Consider the following 22,056-nt stretch of genomic DNA (forward strand, 5'->3'; position numbering starts at 1 on the left):
ATGCTATTCTTGCAACCAGCAGAGTTACTGGCAAATAATATGGCATTACAGCCTGAGCACATTATCTCTCCATTGCTCCTAGCTTTGGCTGGCCTAAGGCCTATATTTTGAGTTTTTGTATTGTGTTTCTTTGGGATTACTGTGCAAGCCAGTTAATTCTTGTTTATGGAGCAGTGGGATGTAGCATGAATGTATGTTTTTTTCATACTCTGAATATAGCAAATGGAGTAAATATCCTGATGTGGATATCCAGAAGGCACAGAATGCATGGACTGGATTACCTCTTTTCATTTCACATTGAGTAATCTGGGAATGACTATGCTGAAATTAACTAGCTCACCCCACTGTTGGCATAATATAAATGCAGTTAAATTTAGGCCAATAGTTTGTTAAGTAGAAAGGTTTTTACCTTAGTTTGAGATTTAAAACATCTATGAATATTTTATTTGGCTATTCTCCAGCACATAAAAGGCCAGAAGATCAGTCTTGCAAGACTGACGCTCTAAGGGCAGCCTGAGGAGAACAGACTCATCCCTGAATATTTAGTATCTGAGGGAAGAATATAATTTCTACCATTCATTTACTATTTTTAGATGTGAATATATTCTGCAGATGTCTCCTATTTTTTGCTACCATACACTTTGATAACAGTACTTCTGGGATAAAAGTGCTTCCAGGGATGCACAGTAATAAAATCACATTCAAGGTTCAGCCAAAATGCCATGGTACCCTACTAAATCCTAGTGGATAAACTATAATCCCTAAATTTTTTCCCTTCTTAATCATGTTGAGGTTTTCAGGCATACATTTACTTTCTGTTGCTATTTGTAGACAGTCTGAAAAAAAAGTTTCAGTAAACTTTTTTAAATACTTCTTGCCCTTTGCACTCTAAAAACTATTGACAATTTCTGTTTTTGATGTTGTTTGTTCTCTTTCTCTTCTTTTAGGTCATAACCAACACCACTTCCAAGTTAGTATCACTTCTATATAGTGCCAAGTATTTGTGTTACGCTGTATGTGAAGGTTTGTTTTCTGGGGTAGCATGATCCCTGGTGTTCCTGCTGTGTTGGCTTGCAAGTGGAAGTATTTTAAAAAATCTTACTGGTATGGCAAGTGTCATACACGGCTACTGGCATCCATTGGTGGCTCTGTTCTAAGAATACCATCTGCTCAGTATTTCATGGTGACATTCTAATACTGCAAATGTAGTTAGAATTTGAGGTTGCTCAATTCTTGCAAATACTTTCAGATTTTTTAGTCTCTACAGTCAGGGTATAATTCCATTGAACTCTTCAAGTGATCTTCATGCTGTCAGGATTTGGGGAGTCTTAGTCATAGCCTTTTTTGTTATATTATTAGTGATGTATTTTTAGCCTTAACTTTCAAGTTAATTTTTGAAGTCCTACTCCACTAAAATTCACATTACGGTATTTGCTGGTATTAGATACTGGTATTGAAAAGATCTAAAAAGTAATTGACATTAGTAAAAAGTTTGCTCAAATAAGAAAAAACTATGGACTTGAAATTGTGATTGATCTACTTTAGTTAGGGAAATTTACAAAATCCTCAGCTTTCATCTTCAGTTTGCTGTGATAAGGGCAGAGGATTCTTTCTAAATTCCTGCTTTCTGTCTCTGGAATTAATGCTGTCCAGAAATTGCTGAAAAGATTGAGCTAAATTCAGCAACAAAATAAATGTCAGATTTAAACTGATAAGAGAAGGAGAGAAGTAGTAGAATACATAAACAAAAAAATACTATTTAGTGAAAATAATTTATACTGATCTGGCATTCTCTGTTGATTACAATAAGGCATGGATGTAATGCCATGAAAACGATATAACTGCTTTGTATTCAAAGAAGCTCTTGCCACTTTACATCGATAATTATTATGTTACTGTTGTCTTGGAATGGGGAAGTAACATTATAGGGTTGGGTTTTTTTATCTTTCTTTCTTTCGTATTTGTTTTTCCTGATCACTCTTTTTTCCAGCTTGGCATAAAAATAACATTAATTCACACAATTGCTCCAGCTGTCTCTAGGATCTCACCTCTGCCACTTTGTCCTAGAGCACATCAGCCCTTGCAGGCATTAATATCTTTGTTCATTCCCAGAGCTATATTACGACCTCTGCAGTTGAAAATATGTACCCTTTTTTATTCTTTCTATGGAAATCCAGTCGATTTCAGTAGAAGTTTTGCCTTGGTATGTGTAATATGACTAAATCCTATTGAAAGAGATCATTGAAACTGTTTAAATTACATGAGTCAAAGCCTAAGTCACTACTACCACTACACTACTACTGTTAGGGAAGCTTAGGCTGTTCTAAGATCTTCTTTTCAGTCTAGAGAGATCTAAATTTTATTTTTTAACTGATTGTTGAAACCAGTTGCTTTGTTCTGTATTCTTAAAAAGTGGCAAATTTAACCTCGGTCTGTTTACTTTGCAGTCTTCTCAGGTCTTGGGTTTAGAATCTCTTCAATACTTATAATAGTGGGGGGAAAAGAGAACACTAAATTCAAAATCTCGAGGACCTGTGTATTCCAAATTATCTGATTGTGTAGTGTATTACAAATAAAAGAGAAGCCATCCTTAGAGTAAGGCATGTGCATGCTGAGAAGTCAACAGTGAGTATAAAAACCCATCTCTGCATATCACCCTTCAACAGATGAGGTCAGTTTAATAATGATGTCGTATTTGGTAAATAGTTAATGAAAAAATAAATATAATGTGAAAATGTCTTTGTAAAAAGCTGATTTTCACTTTTGCCTGAGTGCATAATGCAGCTTCCCATTTCCCTCCCTTATGATGTTGATATGTGTGTTAAAAGCTATGATTGTAATGCAGCATGTGCATGTCTGTGTCTTTGTTCCTCAAGCATGTTGCTGTTAATGTTCTTTCAAGTATTTTGAATGATGCATAACTGTCTCTTACTATCTGTCTTCAGTCAGGGCATCCCACAAACAAAATGCTGAAAATATAATGGAATCCACTGGCTGGCTGCAGAGGTGGCACATCACCTTTTATAATCAGTGGAAGATTAAGTTAGATGGCCACCAACTTTACTTGATTTTTCATTTTCTTCCATGCAAGATTGAGGGTTCAGATTGATTTCTCAGACACCTACTGCATCTTAACCGTGATTATATTTTCATAATTTGTTTTGGTGGGGGGAAATATATCCATTTCTAGCTTTTGGTTCAATTCAAAATGAAACCATTGTGAAATATCCTTATTTCCTAAAGAACAAAATTCTCAGTTTTGCCCAGCTCTGATTAGCGTACAGAACCTGTACTGCTAACATCTTCCTGCGGTTGGCAGGAAAGGAACAGTAAACCAGAGAACAATCTGACCTCCCAGAAGTTAGAGAAGAGCACCCACTTCAATGAATGACAGTCTGAGGTTTAGGTAATTCAATAAAAGTCCAAAAAATACACAGTCCTGACTCTAAGACAATAACATTATACAGCTAGGCAGTACCAGGAAGCCAGGTGCTCTTAAGTTGAAGTCTGACATTGAACTGACTCTTTGTATTGCTATGGGAGCTTCAGTTAACTTGCCTGTGGTTCAATTGCTTAAATAAAAACCCTTACTCATAAATGGAGCCACTAGAAAATATGGCTACAACTCTTCCAACTGCAGTTGTCCCATAGATTGCAATGTAGGATATTTTGATCTAAGACCAATTTTTCAGTGAATATATCATACTATAGCAACACTTCTGGCAGTCTGTACGGAGATTTTGTGAAGATTAATTAGTGTCTGTGAGGAGAACTTTGAAGATTAAAAGGCGTGAGTCCTAAATTTCACTATGATTAATCATCCATGCAGAAAACATTGTAACCTTCTGAATAATAGAGAATCTGACATATGTTCACCCCATTGCACTTCCTAGCACTTTATAAGATCCATTTGAAATAATGGATGCAGTGAATAAACTGGGAATTCTCTGAAGTATATATGTGCATCCACGTGCATGCATATATATGTGTGTATATATATATATGTATGTATACAATTGTATGTATATATGCATGTAAGAACAGAATTTTATGTGTAAAAATCACAGAAATACGTGGTGATTTCTCATGATTTTTTATAAAATGACAACTGTTTCACCTTTTTTTCTGTTTACACATCTGAGAGCCAACACAAAACTCTCATTCATTACCGCAGCCAGCTATTAACTATTACTTTTTGTATTGTCTCTTACTCTCTGAGCAGAAGCTTTTGTGGTGAGATGCCATGAAGATACATGCACATTCCTCTGTTAGTTCTTTTTTTCTCACTTAATCGCCACCCCTTTGTCCTTTCTTCCCCTCTCTTCCCTTTCGAATCTCACTTGTGCATAACCCAGTACGGAGTTTGTGGAACGTTTCAACCCCAATGTCCTGAAGGACTCTGCCCTGTCTACACACAAACCCATTGAGGTGAAAGGCTTGGGCGGCAAGGCTACCATAATTCATGCCCAATATAACACCCCGATCAGCATGTACTCCCAGGATGCTATCATGGATGCAATTGCAGGCCAGGCACAAGCCCAAGGTGGAGAATTTGCTGGGTAAGATTATTTCCTTGTGTGGAATGGTCCTTCTCTGCATGGTATATCAAATAGCCCCTACCTGCATGACACAACAGCTCTTCTTTGACCTTTTTCTATGGAGTATCTAATATGTGAAAAATACAGATCAGTACTAGATAGTGTTTGAAAGCATTAATATCCTTTTGAAGTTTAAAGGAAGGATAGTTAGAAAATTTAACATTTCTTTTTCAGTATTATTCCTGGAACTGATAAACACCACTGAAATATATCTGGTACTTTGTATATGAAATTAGATCGCCTGTCACTTATCTTATGACTGTGCTTTCTTATAACCACTGTATTACATGCCTAGCTCAAAAAGAATGGAAAAGGGAGGAAAATGTTATCGATACATAAAGAATGTGAGGTATTTAGTACTGGTTACTGTTCTGTTCTTCAGAACGGAGTGTTGTGCTATACTATTCCTTTTGGATATTCATTTTTAATTAATACTAATACTGTTTTCTCAAAACCTCTTATTTAGAATTATCAGGATCCAGAATGTTTAACAAAAGAGACTGTATTTAAGCTAAAAATGATCTTTCTATAATAATGTATGGGTCAATAAAAAGTCTTTTCTTCCCTCTAGCTTCTACCATTGCCCCCTCCCTCCCAGCTTATTGTTCTTCCATTTAAACCAGATTGGGTTAAACATAATCTGATTGTTTTAGTGATTTTGGCAGTCATATGTAGGTGGGAATGGGGAAGATGAATAACAGGGTATTTTCTTGATATTCCTTTCATTTTCTCAGCATCCTATTGCTTTGTTTTTCTGAATGATTCAATAGTAATTCAACCTTCAACAATGTCATAAAGGTATGAAACAGCCAGAAAAGAAATATACAAACTGTTTCTTTTTAAAGACAAAGTCCAATACAAAGGAACTAAAACACATATGTCTTACACAAATATGTTATACCAACAGAGTATATCTGGTACTCTTTGGACTACTGCAAAACTTGTTTAATAATTCTGCTTTTTCTAATATATGTTTTTGATAATCTTAGAATTCACAATTATTGGAAGTAAAAAGATACTTTTCTTCAGATTATTCTGATTTCAGACAAAAAAATCACAAGAAAATATACTATTTTTGTTCAACTGGAACTGGAATTTGGATTTCAGATGCTTGGATGTTTTTATGTGAGATAAAAAAGAAGTTCAATTGGCAGAAGTAGAATACTGCTCTTGTAATTGGATTTATATATAGTAGGGGTATACATGTATTTTTAAGGATTTCTAAATCAAAGATTTTTGTTGCAGGCATATCTAGATGTTCAGGGTCATGTCCCAGGGTAAAAGTTATTTTTTTTCTTTAAATAAATCTGTTTTAAGATTTTAGGGCATGCAAGTGTAATATTGTAGTGTTATTGCTTTAAGAAATTTTGTCCATAGACATGACTTAAACTAGCTGCAAAATACCACTAGCCAGTTGCCATGACAGGCTATATCGTCAAAGGTACTCGTTGAACTCTGTGCCTTGCTGGTACTAGACACATAATATATTCTGCTTTTCTGAATATGATTTTGAAAGTTTATTCTCTATGGATTTAAGTTTGCTGTCTACCTTTGGGCGCAGCTTTTCATGAGAGTAGGTGCAGGTCTTGCTGCTGCAACAACTGCAAAATCCAGTCCAATGTACAAGAATTGTTTTTTTCAAGAACTTTTATAATAGGTGCCAATAGGCATTTTTACCTGAGCAAATGTTTACTGAAAGGGCATAAGATCTCAGGGGAATAATACTCTTTGATTGAGTGAGAAGTAGTATTTTTAAATGTCTTTGTTCAACTCTCAGCCCTTGAATAACAGATTTTTCTCCTCAAACTTCTGATGCTTTCATAAATTAGGAATAAACCCCATGAAAGACAGTGAAGTTACAGGCATGTGAAGACAAGCTAATAGGAGGCGAATCAGGACCTTATTTCTTTTTGCACGCAGCAATCCTTGTGACCAAATGGGAGAAGAGGAGATGGAAGAAAGGAAGATGTGTATCAGAATAACTCACGGCCGTGATGCGTATTTTAGTATAGCCTTCCATTGTTGTTAGTGGAATTTTCCAAATACAGGCATCTGGTAGATTGTAGCATTGGGACCTTATTCGTAAATAAATAAATTTGTATTTTTGTAAATATAATTAACTTACCCATAATTTTTATGACTTAACTGAAATTCCATGTGGGATGAATGTAGTCCTGTCTCTCTTATTAGGTATCTTTCTGCCTGAAATAGAACTTACCTTCCTTTCATTTGACAACAAAATATAAGTACAGCAACGCTTTTTAACGTAGTTTCTTTTAAAGGTGCTAACTGCAAGCTTATTCAAAATGCTGATGTTCTATGTATTTGCCTGTGCTCCCTTTTATTGATCATTTCATTCCCCTCTCTGTTTTTCAATTCTTTTTTCCACTAATTCCTGATACTAATATTATTCTGTTGTGTTCATCACAACTCTCCCTAATGATGGGTCCCACACAGTATCTTTTGTTGGTTTTGACCATATGACTTACAGTGACTTTCCACTGATGTAAGTAGACCCCTATTTCCAATTAGCAAAGTACAGTTAAAGAAGTGCATTATGTGTGTGTGTTCCTTACAGTGGTTTGCTTCCTTTGTAGGCATGGATTAAATGACACATTTTATGAAATGTTGGTATTTCCTGCTAAATGCTGTAACATTATAAAATGCAAATAGTAATACTTTAAAACTTTACCTACTTAAAAGATCCCATGGTTATAAAGTTTCACTGTTGAGCATGTGAATCCTTTTCATTTCATAGATAGCACATTAAAGGAATCTCTGAAATGCAGTTCTGATCACAGAAGTTGTTCTACTGCACTGGAAAACATGGACATCTTTTCCCTCCTGTGAAAGAGATCAAAACACTTTGTCACAGGGGTGGGAAAATGCCCTTTCAAAAAATCGCAAATAGCGTGAGAGAAGTCCAAAGAGTGCAATAGAACTGGAAAATCAGTACACGTTCTGGGTGGAGAGCACGCCTGGGGTGCTGGGGATTTATCTCGATATGTAGAACTGTATAGTAAAGAATCAGAATAATGAGAAAGGCTTGAATTATGAATAGTAAGATATTAATGAATTACATTAGTCAATATGTCTATCTCAAAAATAACCAAATGAAATAGTTAAAAAACAAAAATCAGATTTGCATGGACTGTTGAATTGTTGCAGCAATGTAGCAAGAGCTGTATTAAGTGCCACCAGCAATAGCTCTAACTTTTTTCTTCCGTTTTGAGCTTGGACTCCACCTGTCTCATGAGTGCTTTGAAATAAGATAATTATTGCCATTAATCTTTGTATATCAGACAACATTAGTGAAACGTTACTCTTTGCAGACACATCCATGAATATGTTCTCCCCGGTGATCTTGCATAAAAAGTTTTTCTGCAAGATCCACTATATAAACTACTGTTTAAGCATTTCCTTCATCTTTAGAATGGGACTCTTAAGCCTAACATTTGTCTGGCTCCAGAATAAACTGCTTCTATTGCTGTGTGCTGTCAGGTGCAGAGGAAACTCTCTAGATGTGCTGTATGCTAGAGCCAGTTTTATAACTTTTTGTATTTTTTTAAACTTCCTAACACTTTGCTTAGTGACTAACAATTTTCCCAGTAGATTGTATGATTTATTAACACTGCACTTTAGATATAAGGGCAAGGTTCATGCTCTTCTCCCTGATTAAAAAAAAAAAAAAAAGGCCTACCTGTTGAGTGATCTTCATTCGTTTCATCAAACCTGTAGCTCATTTCTTTAAGGTGCTGCTTTGCCCCATGATATTCTGAACTCTAATTATCAGTGCAAACTGAGGATATTCTTTAGCTTTCTAGTTGATCAGGTCTGAGATTAGATTATATGTAATGCAGAAATAATTCTATGAGAAGTCTGTCATATGAAAGCAGACCAAATTGTGTACTGATTTAGTTTAGTCTAAGTTCTCTGCCTATAATTTGGCCTCAACACTTAGTTACTCTTCTTCAGGCTTTTCACTTTACATAGGAGAATAAATCCTGAAGCCACAAGGTGGTACCTAAAAGGGTAAGCATACTCTGATTACAGATCTAAAGGGCTTCATTTCTTTTTGACAGCAATACCTTGAAACACTCTTTACTTTTGTTATCAGTGACAGAGAATGGACAAGCTTGGGATAAGGAGTCATTTTCTAGTTTGACCATTTGAAATCAGTGACATCTAACCTGATATTAGTGAGATCAGAATCAGGCTCAGGTTGCTTAGAAAATAACCCACACATACTGAATCAGTAACGAAAGCTTAAAGGAAAGAATATAAATTATTTATACTGCAGTTATTTAGACCTTGTGCTGGAACTTAAGCAAAGTTACAATGCCCTGACTTTCTCATTCTATGTTGCTTTGCTTTAATTATTTTTGATATACCAAGAACCAAGAGTTGTTGTAAATAGAACTGTGTGGTCAGGTATTTCATCCACATTTCTGACAAACCTCTTTTAAATTCCATTATGCAGCTTTAGCCAAATTCACAAATCATGTAATCAGATATAAATCCAACAATTTTATCAGGATTAAGGTCTAATAGTTCTAGTAGTAGAATCAATAATGTGACTAAATAAAGTCTTGTTTTTATTTTAAAATAAGTCATCTTGGTTGGATAATTTGTCATCTTGGTTGGATAATTTACCAATCTGCATGAATTGTTTTGTTTGTTTGTTTTTTCCCTTAGGGCTTTTTTTAATAGTTGGACTTAGTCTAATATCCAGTGTTACTATATTTCATTGTATGTCTACATCAGGGATAAAACACTGTAGCCCTTCCGTAGTTTTTACTTATCAATTAACTACTTGATTAAATTAAAACAGAGTAATGACTTTCGGAAATGATTCATATGATAAACTATAGTTTATAGTGAACTGCAAGCAAAAATCACGTTGCTACTTATTGAAAGAGGCTTGACTGTCTTGAAAGCTTGTTTTAATGTTAATTACTTGTGATACAAATATGTGACCTATATTATGATGTGGAAAGAGGGATCAGTTTTAATTGAATTCTACTGTAATACCTTAGGATATCACATGAAAAAACCTCAAAAACTCTAGCACATTCAGGCAGAATTTTTTTTCAGTTGCATCAATTTGAAGAAGTAGGTTTAAAGATACGTGATATTTCTGCACATATGCACCCAGATGGAAAAAATTAAATTAAGAAGAGATATAACAGCCACTTGTTAACATTGTTATGTGCATCTTAAGGCTGTCTGTAAGAATCAACCATCACATCTGGGTTTATGAAACGGTCATAATCAGTGATGCTCTGTATTTTACACTTCCATGCTGAGTGGCTCATATTTCCTAGTTACTCATCTATAATGTAATAATGGTTTAAAAAAAGAGAATGGCCTGTTGCATTAAAGACAGAGTTGGAAATATTCCAATGTAGTGCATTAATCTAGTTCAGCTTATAGGAGGGTGCTTCACTCTGCTAGGAAAGGTTAATTCACCAAGCTCCATTTCCTGCCCTAATCGTCTACCATGAAGGTAGTAATATGCCATGATACACATTGCCACTGTGAAATTTGTGATCTACAGTTGTTTAACTACCTCTGAGTTAATGATGTATCTATATGTAGAGTTTTAATCTGATGTTTGCCTATACGTCATAACACAAGAACAAAGTAGCTTAATTAGAGTATTTATGTAAAGGAATTTGATCTGTGCATGACTCACGCACCACTGCTGCCACAACAGTACATGGCTGAAGTCAGCAGTACTACCTACCCAGGGGTTTATTATCCTGTCTGCAACAGTCTGCAGTTATGAAATGTGCCATCACATATAGCAGTGTTTTAAGCTTCAGCAGGATTAAAATGTAAGTCTGGAGATAAAAAAGTAATCAGCTGTTGGGCAGTAACAAGCAGGCAGTCACCTGTAACAGTAATAAGGCAAAAGATACTGCATGCTTAGTCAATACTAAGGCATATGCCTGAAGTGCAGCAGGAGACTTGAAAACTGAGTCATGTTTAGGGGGACTTTTATTGGGCCCTTTGCAGTGACAGAGCTTCTCAGCATTAGCCAAGGAGTGTGAAGTGGCAGCTGAATGATTATAAGAGGGGTGTGTTTACTTTCTTTCAGTTAGCATTACAGATTATCTCTCTTCCATATAAAGACTATTTCTGTGTTAAGTCAATAGAAGGCAGAACTCTCCATTACACTTCCCTGCCTCAGGAAGCCCTTCTGCCGTATACAAGGGGGGTCAGAAGAGGAAAACTACTGCTCTCTCTTCCATCTTCCATGTGATAAAGATAGATATGGCACTAATTTACCCATTGGTGCACTACTAGTGGAAGCCACTGATGGCACACGTTTCATCAGCACACCCTTCCCAAAATAAACAAATCCCCATTATGCCTTCCATACCTGGTAATGCTTAGATATTATAGTGCTGTGCGAAAGCATAAGCTAAAAAAGGAGCTGAAGAGCACTGCTTCTCTCTCCAGGGCATCTTCCAAGTTGAGAGTGTTTCTTACATTTTTGTTTTGTGGCGGAGTTTACATTGAAGAGACATTTTTAGTTTTTTTTTCCCTAAGCCAGGCTCTATCATGTATTCCATTGTATTGAAAGGTATAAAAGAAAAAGAACTTTTGCTAAATTCTCAAGAAAGTGAGGAGTTTGCATATACTGGGGCTTATGAAGAATAGAAATACTCCCCTTATAAAAAAAATTCTAAATAGGTGGTGTTGGATATAGTCCTGTATCATATGTGCTTATGGCTTCATAGCATATATAAGCACACATCAAGTTCCTTAGCCTCTTGCCCTCCTACATGAAAAAACCCACCCCATGCTATTTGTAGATGCAAATCCATTGACACARCTTATATTACGCAATGTTGAAGAGAGGTGTCTGTCTGCTGGGATGTTTGAGCTAGAATAGTTAAGGCTTTAGTGGGTAATATTTTTTCTTACAATGTATATTGCTGTTTTATGTAGGATATCAGACACTTTTTGGCTCGTTCACGAGTCCCCTCATGTTTTCAAATCACAACCCCAACTTCTCTGTAGATTTTCTGTGCACAGCAATGTCTTACAAAATACAAAGTTTGAGCCTGAACTATAGAAGTGAGTTTTATAACAGGTGACTGCACTGATTCCCTGAGCTTTATAGCAGTGAGTTTGTTGGACCGTATGGCCCTTAATTTTTTAAAGAGCCATTTCTCAGTTTTCATGAGGTTGAGCATGCTGCTTGCAAGGTTCTATATGGAGTAGCACATTAAAGCAGTCACAATAAATCACTTGCTTCCAAAATAGATACTGTATTTAGAGGAGTCATGGAGCAGAGTTATTATATGACTGCATGCATCATCCCCTCAGTGTATGTGTCTGCAGCTCTGTTAAAATTTAATTCTGACTGTGTGCTATGCAAAAGCTATTTTCACCAAAAAAAAGATATGAAGTTACTAAGTCTACTTCAAGCTTGTGTCATAAATCAGAAGTTACTTCAGCTGGTGTTACAGAGTTCTGTAGTTTTGGCTTTAGATGTGCAAAATTGAAGCTTTCTTCCTGGATATCACTGTGCAAGGTGATTAAAGACATCTTGAGAGTCTGAAGTACATTCTGCTGTTAAAGATTTTAGATACAAAATATGTATTCAAATTGTGAGTACAAATCTAGATTTCTTCTTAAACATGTTTCACATGTTTAATAGACTATGAGTCCAGGGTTATGGCAGTTAGAATTTTAATTCAGAGTTTTGGCRAAGAATAATAATTTCTAGAAAAAAGTTGAAAAATCAACTACATTATTTTTATAACCAAAAATGTTTTCTGTTTCTAAGTGTAACCTTAAAACAGACCAGTCCAAAACTGTAAAAAAACGTAATGTAAAACTTCATCTGTACAACATAAAGCTGTTTTTTTAAAAAATTATATGGGATAAGAATGCTCAGAGAAATGAAAGTTTTTGACTGGCATACTCTCCTTTGTTGCCACACATTGGTATAACCACTTGTGGCTGCATTGAATGAGGAATCCTGATCAGACCTTTCCAAGCTTTTTCACACTGTTTTGAATATATGGATTTGAACTATAATAGGTGATTTTAAAGACAGAGTGAGCCAAAATATTCTGAATTCACATAATATTGATCTRTTTATTTTTTGTAAAAACTGATATTTTCCAAGGCAGTATTTTGGATTGCTGTTTTCTGGATGAGAAGCTATAAAACTAGAGAGAGGTTGGGGTGAAAGCCACCATTTGCTGTTTCACAATGTTCCACTTTCTGAATTGCAGTACTCTTCCAGTTAAAGATCCTCACGTAGACAGTGCCTCTCCAGTGTATCAGGCCGTACTTAAGACTCAGAACAAGCCTGAAGATGAAACCGAAGACTGGAGTCGCCGCTCTGCCAATTTGCAGTCTAGGTCTTTCCGCATCCTTGCCCAGATGACAGGAACGGAGTACAGTAAGTCAAATAGCAAAATATCCCCCAATCCCTCATTTTGGATTCATGCCTTTATTTTCTTATCGTAGTGTTAGCAACTGATACTGAAGACTGACTCACGTCCTGCTTGTAGTCATTTTCAATGACACCTAAGATCAGAAAACCTTGAATGTAACTGGGAAATCTAAGTGTTAAATCTCACCTTGTGTTTTATGCAGAAAATTCATTGATCTGCTATGGGTGTCACCATAAAAGAATAACAGACTATACAATAAAAGAGCATCTGAGACCAAATAGTTCTTCCTACTTACAAATCTAATGTATGCAGTGTAATCCCTCACTTTCCAGCAGGTGAATATGCAAAGCTGTCAGTTCATTAGAAAGAAGATAAACAACTCAGTGTCCCTTGTAACAACACTCTTCTATAGAATTGACTTCCTGAGATCAAAAAACCATGGATTATCACTTGTATTGTACCTATGTTTCTCTAGCAACCCTGTTATCCAGACAAAGATCTGCCATGAATATCATGGGAGCTTGAACTGCCCTGCTCATTGCCCGTGGAAATGCTTTTCTGACCATCTAGTACTTACCTCAAATCTTGTTTCTGATCTAAAGAGAAAGAAACGCAGGGAACTTTCCTGCATCACATAGAAATATTTGCTCAGTATTTCCTCCTTATTTCTTCTGCATTTGAATCTGCCACTGCCTCAGATGCTTTCCTACAAAACAGAGGGCCTTCACTGTAGGTTCATTGCCTACAGCTGTGAAACTCTGCTAATAAATGAATGTGAAAGTAATAGCTACTTTCCTACAAGTATCTTCCTGAGCTCTAGGGAGCTGCTCCTGTTCATACTGTTTTTACAAAATCTGTTGCTACAGAGTCAGCAAATATATATCTTTCAATAGGCTTTTCAGTGATATTTTTCTAAGAACTTGTAATTTAAATGTGAACCCACTCCTTCCTTTTTTTTTTTAAACTGAAACTTTTTTTTTTTTAATCATCTGCAGTGCAAGATCCAGATGAAGAAGCCTTGAGGAGATCAAGGTAGGCAACTAGCTGTGGAAATTATGGCTTTCTACTTACTGATAATCAAATAATGCTTTAAAATGTCATTAGTAAGAAAATATAAAACTATCTTTTGGTCTTAAAATATTCTAACATATTTACTTAAAAATCACTAAAATTAAAATGCTATCATGAGAGGTATTTTAATCAAAAGGGTAACAAATTGGCATGTATTTAGGAAAGACAGTGAAAAATTCCTGAAGTGTGTGTTCAAATCTGAAAGCTCTCTGCATATGTGATTTTCATTTACTTTATTGGGAGTGTGAATGCAATGAGTTCCTAAAACCAAGCCTTGTGTAACTACTTATTCTGTAGCTGGATTAAAATATATAATACTGTGGTGGTGGTGAAATTTATGAGCAATTTATTTGGATGATCCTGTGATTGGCATTTGATTCATCTGAAATGATACAGTAAAGGAGTTGTTTCCATTTATGTCAATAATCATCATCTGCTTGTATTTTGTATGAAAAAAACAAAATCTAATGTAGAATTTGAGAACACAGGACTGCTTTTGCTAGCTGAGAAATGTATTTGTCAGTTTTCAGATGTTCTACCAATAACACTGATACAAAGGTGCGTGTTAGAAGATATTAAGGAATTAAAGACTTATAATCATCTAATGTTGTCCTACACAGCCTGGGGATAGATTTATTAGAGATTGTTGTGTCCAGCTTAAAAACTGTAGTTGAACTAGAGCATCCTGCATGTGAGCCTGATTTGCATACTTCAAGTCCCTATCTTGTGTTAGCCACTCGAAGCAGCTGCCAGGGTGTGTGATGTATGTGATACTCTACCCACTTGCCTTTTTTTTCAGTCTGTTAGTTTTGTTATAAAGCTGCCAGTGCAGTTCACAAAAGTTCATGGATAGGTGTCTGTACATCAGGCTTGACATTATATCCTTCATGGATTTATTTCTTCCCTCAAATGTGTGAGCCTAATTAAATGTGTTGTGCATCATATGTTTTGATGTAATAGCACGTTTGTAAGAGCATGTTATTATGATGGAATTTAAAATGTTGTGTTGAACCTAACAGTCCCCCTATACACATCTGAGAGCAATACCTGGTCTTAAAGAAATAATCTTTTTAGCTGTAATCTGTGGATTTGGAAGATAACAGATACTGAACACTTAACATGGCATCAGATATATTGAAAATAATTAATCAACATAACTAATCAACATATGCACTGCAAATTCCATGTTTTATTCAGTGTAATTTAAAGTACATGAGTATATCCATTGTACATTGCACATTGTCTGCAGTTTTGAGCTATCACTGTGTTACCCTTTTTCACCAGGACAGTTATGAGTCTGAGTACATTTAGGCACTGTTGAACACTATCTAAAGAATTTTAAGGGCATTCGTGGATAGTAGAGGCAGAAGAGAGTATATATTGGGTAGTCGCACAGTGTGATAGTGTTATTGGCAAGAGTTCTGGTGCAAGGAGTGAAATGAGGTCTCCTGTTCAGCTAACTGATAGGGTTTGCCCTAGCTTGGTGGCCTGGTGCCTAGACCCCTCCTATGTCACCTGCAAAGTTGGTAGCCCCAGCTGTGGTTATGCGTGCTTCCATCATTACTGCCTCGGGCTCTGCTGAACTCCTCTCTTTTTAATCTTTTGGAGAAGGACTTGTACTACTTTTGGCTTTGTAAAAATATGGATTCTGTGTGTCTGGTACAGATCCTTCCATCCTTAACTCTGCTCACCCATCACAATAAGGGAGAAGAAACTTCTCTTTATTATCTTCTCCAGACAGCCTGTACAACCACCCCTTCTCATTCATGCCCGTAGTTTGAGATCACCTGTATGGTTTCCTGGGCCCCCAAATGCAAGAGGCTTCCATGGAACTGTGACTCTGGAGAGACTCAATGTTGCATTAAACCCATGGTGTTCTGGGTGTCTGGAAAAATTCTTTTATGTTCCAAAACTTACACTGCCAGATATTTCACTGAATGTTGAATTTTGGTCTCAGGGCATGCTGTGAGCATGCTCTCTCTTGTGCTTTCTCTTGTCTCTTTGTGTGAGCTCTTTAGTGTAGTCAGTGAGGATTGCATGAAACAGAGATAAAGTTTCTTTCAAATGCTTGAAAAAGAGAAAAACATATGTAGCTTTTTGGGGGAGGCATCTTTTACATGGACATACTCACTTCTGGATTGCTTCTTCTAACTTCATGACATGTGCTCTCAGCAGGACCCATAATGCTCAGGAATTTTCATTTGGCAGAATATTATTTTCAGTTCATATTAATGAGTTATTGCATGACTATCTTCTGCTTACATTACTGCTATTTTGAAGTCACACATAAGATTATAATTTGCTGTGAAAACTTTGCTGTGGTGATGATTGTTACAGAATATTTTCCAGAAAGGTATTACCCATTTCAGTTCAAACATGTTTCTTAATACCTTTTCCTTGAATGGAGGGGTGTATCTTCAAAGCAATAAGGGAATTTTAAACTTGATGTAAGACCTGTTGCAGCTAGTATATTCTAAATTACTTTCCAAAAAAAAAAAAAAAAAAAAAAAAAAAAGCCATCTTGAAGTTTCAAGACTTCAGCTGGGAATACTTTACATCTTTTAATTACGTAAAAACATAAAAGTTTGAAAAATCGTACATCAGAACTCCTTCAGGAGTGCTACTTGCATGATACTGTGTTATTAGGAACAGAAGTTTCAGAAATATCAATGAATTTGCTGACATTTACTCTTCCTATTGTTTTGTCCGTTATTCAGCCTGAGGAGTAAAACTAGCCTGGCCTCTTCGTTGCTGTTTGTCTGGCCAGTTTCACTCTCGGGTTCTGCTGTATTAACACAATTGTGCTGCGTTTGGGTTTAAATAATGAGGAAAAATTACCTTGTTTGCAATGAATCAAATATACTTGCAAATAAGAAGAACATTTTATTTTCCATTCTGTTTGATATACTTCTCTTCCTTCCTCTCCCTGACCGTGCTCTCATCCCATGTCCTCGTCTTTCCCCTTTTTATTTACAAAGTCTGTAAGATCATCTAGAAACAGTAGATCATGTAGAAAAGAGTCAGTTCTGAGAGGTGCTGAACACTGCTTGCAACTTGCTTAGGTGCCTCAGTTTCCAAGTCAAGGTAGTTAGGGATGTTCGCAGGAGATGGTCAACACTTCATAGGACCGTGCTTTGTGACCAAACATATTTATGTAAATGTCAGCACTTACAGGATTTTAGGGTTCCTGTAGCCTAACTGATGAGAAAAGCTGTAGAAAAGTACTTCTCAAATTTGTGGCTGATGGTCCTTACAGAACAGGCTGTAGGCTCACCTAGATATTAAGAATGGAAAATGAATTAATTTTGCACTTGTACCGAGTTCACTTTCGCTCACTGCTCAGTAGAGGGGGTGGGGGGGAAAAGCCGAGGGAATCTGCTGGCAAGAAAACAGTGGGGTTACACGAGGTTTCTAGCAAAAGCAGCCTTGTCAAACCAAGCACAATTTGAAGAATATGAAGTTATATCAAGTTACTGCTCAGAACCGAACAACTGAAAAACCCTTCATACGCAATCTAAAAAGGATCACCCAGCCTGCTTTGCACTGATTTGAAAGTTGAAGAAAAAAATCCAAATAAATTGCCATTGCCCTAGTTATAAGGCAGGGGAGTGGTAGTCATGTTCCCTAACCCCTTTCTTTCTCCCTCCTTTCTTTCTTCTCTTTGTCTCTGTCTCCCTTTCTCTCCCTGTCTCCCTCCCTTTCTCTCTCTCTCTTCATGCCACAGGGAAAGGTTTGAAACGGAACGTAACAGCCCACGCTTTGCCAAATTGCGTAACTGGCATCACGGCCTATCGGCGCAAATCCTTAATGTTAAAAGTTAAAAGCCCACGTGTAGCAGACAAATATGTGAGACATAGAGCTACATCAAAGAGTTAACTGCTGCCCTGACTTAGAGCCTAAGAGTCACACACGTGCAGGGAAGACTTGCTGCTAGAGGTTTTCTCTGGGTGCCTGTCTTTGATAGATCTTTTGTTAGCTTGATATCCCTTCACTGTCACCAAAAGTAAAAAGTAATAGTCCAACCCTATTCGTGTTCTTCATTATACAGTAGATAAACTTGTGTCTTTTACTATATCAAATGTAACTTTAATATACAGATAGAAGGAAAACGTCACTATTTTACTTTCTTGACTTTAAATAAAGAAGAAAGTGAGAGGGAAGTTATTGACAGCATTTCTTTAAGATGGAGAGAAATTAGACTTTTGAGTTTCACTGCTGTAAAGATAATTAAATAGGAGAAAGAAAGGTGAAAAGCAAAACTGACTAGCCTAGAGTTTGTTAAATATACAGCATATTTACTTTGCATAGATGAATGATATTTGAGATAAGATCGTAGCAATGTTAAGTTTATTTTTCTTCAATATGTTATACTGCTAAGAGTCATTTGCTAAAACCATTGCTCTAAGTTTTCCATTTGAAACCTGAATTTGTCATTAGATGAAAGATAGAGGTGGAGTGTGCTTGCTCAGGAACTGTGAAAGAAATGACATTTTGCTAGAGGCGATTTAGAAGTGAGAAGAATTATATAGGACAATTTGTGCACTGAAGGTTTTAAAAGCATCTTGTAACTTTTAAGCAACATATTGCCCATTCTATATTGCTCTTGCTTTGACTCACGTTTTTGTTCTGTATATAAAAGCATGCTTTATCTGAAATAAAAGGATTTAAAACTAAAATAATTATGGGCCTGTTTTACACAGTATTTTATTCTGTTTTAAAACAGTAACAGCTTCAACTGATTTTTGAAAGAAGGTGAACTTTTTTTTTCCACCATGGAAAATGGTAGAAGTCAAAAAGCTTTTCCCTATTACCTAGAATTCTTACTGATCTTTAAATTATCTGAATTAGAATAAAACTGATGAAACATTTGAAAGACCAAGAAAAGAAATGAACAAATATATTACTAATTATGAAAGAACGTGGCATAGTTAATAGATACTAGATGACAAGCTAAATAATATTCAAATGGAAATGCTTAATGATATTGTAAGCATTCCCTGGCAATAACATATTTGTGCCCATGGCAAGTCACTTGAGACACTGCCGGTGTTCAGGAAGTGGTCCTTTATTTTAAAAGCATAGGCAGGTCTATCAAAAATGCCCCAAAATATTTCTGTTTTCTGTTTGAAGTACATCTAAAGCTGTATCGCTTCTCTTTCTAATTTATGCTCTGATGATTATTAAATGAAACAAAAAATGCAATTAAACTAAACTGTTTATGGTTTCCATAGAAACAGTTGGTGTTAGCTCTTATAACAATCTGCCTTGTGAGTCATTAGCACAGATTGAAGCAGAAGTTTTCAGTGACAAAACACAGGTCTCTCGCTCTGCAGCTGAAGGTTAACTCTCTTGCAGCCCTACCTAGAGCCCTCTATAATTTTTTTCATGTACGTCTGTAAGCTTCGCGTTAGGTACCTTTATCTGGTAGCAGTAATTGTAGATCAAAGAGATTAGTGTGTTGGATTAAAACTCTTACATTTTTTGCTGCTTCCAGGCATCTGGAATTTATATCATCAGTCCACACAAGAAAAAAGTTCACTTAAACTCCCATTGTTTTTCTGTGCTATAGAAGTGCAGGAAAAGCTACCTTTCATGGAGGATTTTGCATAGATCATCCAAATACAGGAGTGTGACTTTTCTTTTTTTTAAAGCTCTCCTACATGTCTAAAAATAATTGATTTTTGAGCATTATTTAAGTATACATGGGCAGCAGTGCCCTTTAAAATGCGTTTCATTCTTCTCTCATAATTTTCTAGGAATTCAGTAAACATGCCATTTAATACAAAATACTCATTTATATTTTTGTTATGGAAATGCAAACAGAGTCTGATCGTATCATCTTATTAATACTTGTGGAAAATCAGTGTAACTGCACAAAAGCAGTGCAACTTTTTAACTACTTCTGAATGTTGCTGTGATCAGACTGGTTCACAATGGGTGAATTTTATATACGTATGGGGAATTTTGGTACAATTTAAAATATCAATATGCAATTAACTTTTCTTTCTTAAAACAGCAAGTGTACTTAAGCAAAAATCTTCCAGTTCTAGTTTTCAACTAAATTCAATGGTTTGCTGAATAATAAGTACATAATAATGTGTTTTCCCTTAACTAGAAATTGTATATCCTTACTGTTTTACCAACAAAAAATTGATACTATTTGTTTCAAGTAGTCCTAGTGCATGTACTCTAATGAAAAAGAAAATGTCTAAATTTTATCTGAATGTTTAACCTTCCTGTTAGTCTTCCTAGATTCTTTAATAATCAGAAAAAGCATAGTTTGATCAGATCTGCAATTAATGCAAATGTAATGAAGGACCTTTTCCCCTTATCTCTCCTCACTGGATTTAAAAATAAAAATTCAGAGCAGATAAACCAGGCAACCATGTAGAGAAATAGTTGTCAGCCTTTTTTTCCTGGAGAACAGATAGAAAATAGAATCTAAATTTTCTCCAAGCTTGAGGAAGTTTACTTTTTTTCTGTAATTACATGATGAATTAATAGGAAAAAATAATTCTTCAATAGTTGCAATTTTTAGAACTTTGAAATGACAAAGGCCTCTTCCTGAAGGTGCTGTAGTTTATCCCTAATGCGAGATTGTTTACTACAACGTATTTCTAGTGCTTAGTCGACTGCCTTTCAAAAAATCTCTTAAGTGATGGGATTTGTTAACTAAACCAAATCAGTCACATCTTTCTGTCCTTTTTCTTTTTTCTCATTTATATTTAGAATAGTAATGCCTTAACTCTTATCCTCAAAAATCTGCCCTTACATTGTCATGGTGATCTTCAAGCCCAGAAAATGAATGTTGCAGATATTTCCTTGTGTTACTATTAACAGGCCTGTTTTTCCCTCCTGAGTAGGAGTCAGACTCTTTCTGTAAGGTGGAGAAATTGGGCTAGAGTTGCCATTCTGCTGCATCTACTGCTAGAGAGTGTAACAGACTGAGACCTGATGAGAATTCACAAAGAACTTTAAGAAGCTACCAACTTTGTTTCTGCTAAAGAAAATGTCTGGCCTGGCTACGTCCTATTTTTAATATGTCCAGGCTTATTTCATTATATGCTGTCACTGCTTCACCAATGCCATCTTCCAGTGTTTCTTGACCATTTGCAGAAGTCTGCTGTTTTGCCTCAGAGAACTAGTCTCAGCTGATGATATTGAGGCTTAAAATAGGTCCCTCATTCAAAGTTCAATGAGTCATCTAATCCTTTAGAGTAACACTGATGATAGGCAGGTACATCTGTTCCATCTTGAATATATTATGAACTATGACTTTTGCTGAGCAGAGGAGGATGATTGGTGACAATACTGAATAGTCCCCAAGCCAAAAATAAAATAAAATGAAGTATGTGGATAGTGATATTAACCCACCACCCCCCCCCAATATTACCAGTAAAACCTAGTGTTAAAAGCATTTAATGAAGATACAGCAAAGCTGGTGCCACTAGGAAGTCAAAACCAAAAGACCTTCCAGGTAAATCTGCTTGTCTGGTTATGACACAGGGAAATGCTCATTTTCTGCTGTGGTATAAGACCGTTTGATCTAAACTAACCTGCTCCTTAAAAAGTGCTGCCTTGCCCTCTACTCAGATGGTCTCTTCCACACCTCTTACAGTGCTTAGTTTGCAGCAGGAATACTGCCTGCATGCGGTGCATGCTGATGGGATGTGGCAGGAGTGTGACTGTGGGAAAACAGGCTTGAGAACTTCTCTTCCTTTTGTGCATGAAAAGATGAGAAGAGACAAAAGGTTCTGCGGTTCCTTCCCTTACCTCCCGCTTCTTACACCTGCCTGCATGGGCAGGAGCATAAGGTTTTGTTATGTAATAAAGGTAGAGGTCGCTTTCTCTTCATTGTAGCTTCTCACTAATTATGCACAACTGTGTGGTAGTATATGTTCAGTAGCAAGGGATAGGTGTTTTAAGGACTATTTTATCACTTCTGAAAAGTCTGACTCTCATGTATC

General features: G+C 36.1%; 1 protein-coding gene across 1 annotated transcript in view; it reads left to right on the top strand.

Annotated features, from left to right (window-relative positions):
• The window catches only part of LDB3 (LIM domain binding 3), an 80,158-nt gene extending 62,248 nt beyond the window's left edge, over positions 1-17,910 (top strand). Inside the window, exons 4-8 of the mRNA XM_026069960.1 lie at positions 948-970; positions 4,356-4,559; positions 12,854-13,023; positions 14,014-14,050; positions 17,814-17,910. Coding sequence (XP_025925745.1) covers positions 948-970; positions 4,356-4,559; positions 12,854-13,023; positions 14,014-14,050; positions 17,814-17,910 — 531 coding nt within the window. The remainder of the gene's footprint in view (positions 1-947; positions 971-4,355; positions 4,560-12,853; positions 13,024-14,013; positions 14,051-17,813) is intronic.
• Positions 17,911-22,056: the final 4,146 nt, after the last annotated feature.

This window comes from Apteryx rowi, unplaced genomic scaffold (assembly GCF_003343035.1).
Source record: "Apteryx rowi isolate R43461 unplaced genomic scaffold, aptRow1 scaffold_30, whole genome shotgun sequence".
Lineage (NCBI taxonomy): Eukaryota > Metazoa > Chordata > Aves > Apterygiformes > Apterygidae > Apteryx > Apteryx rowi.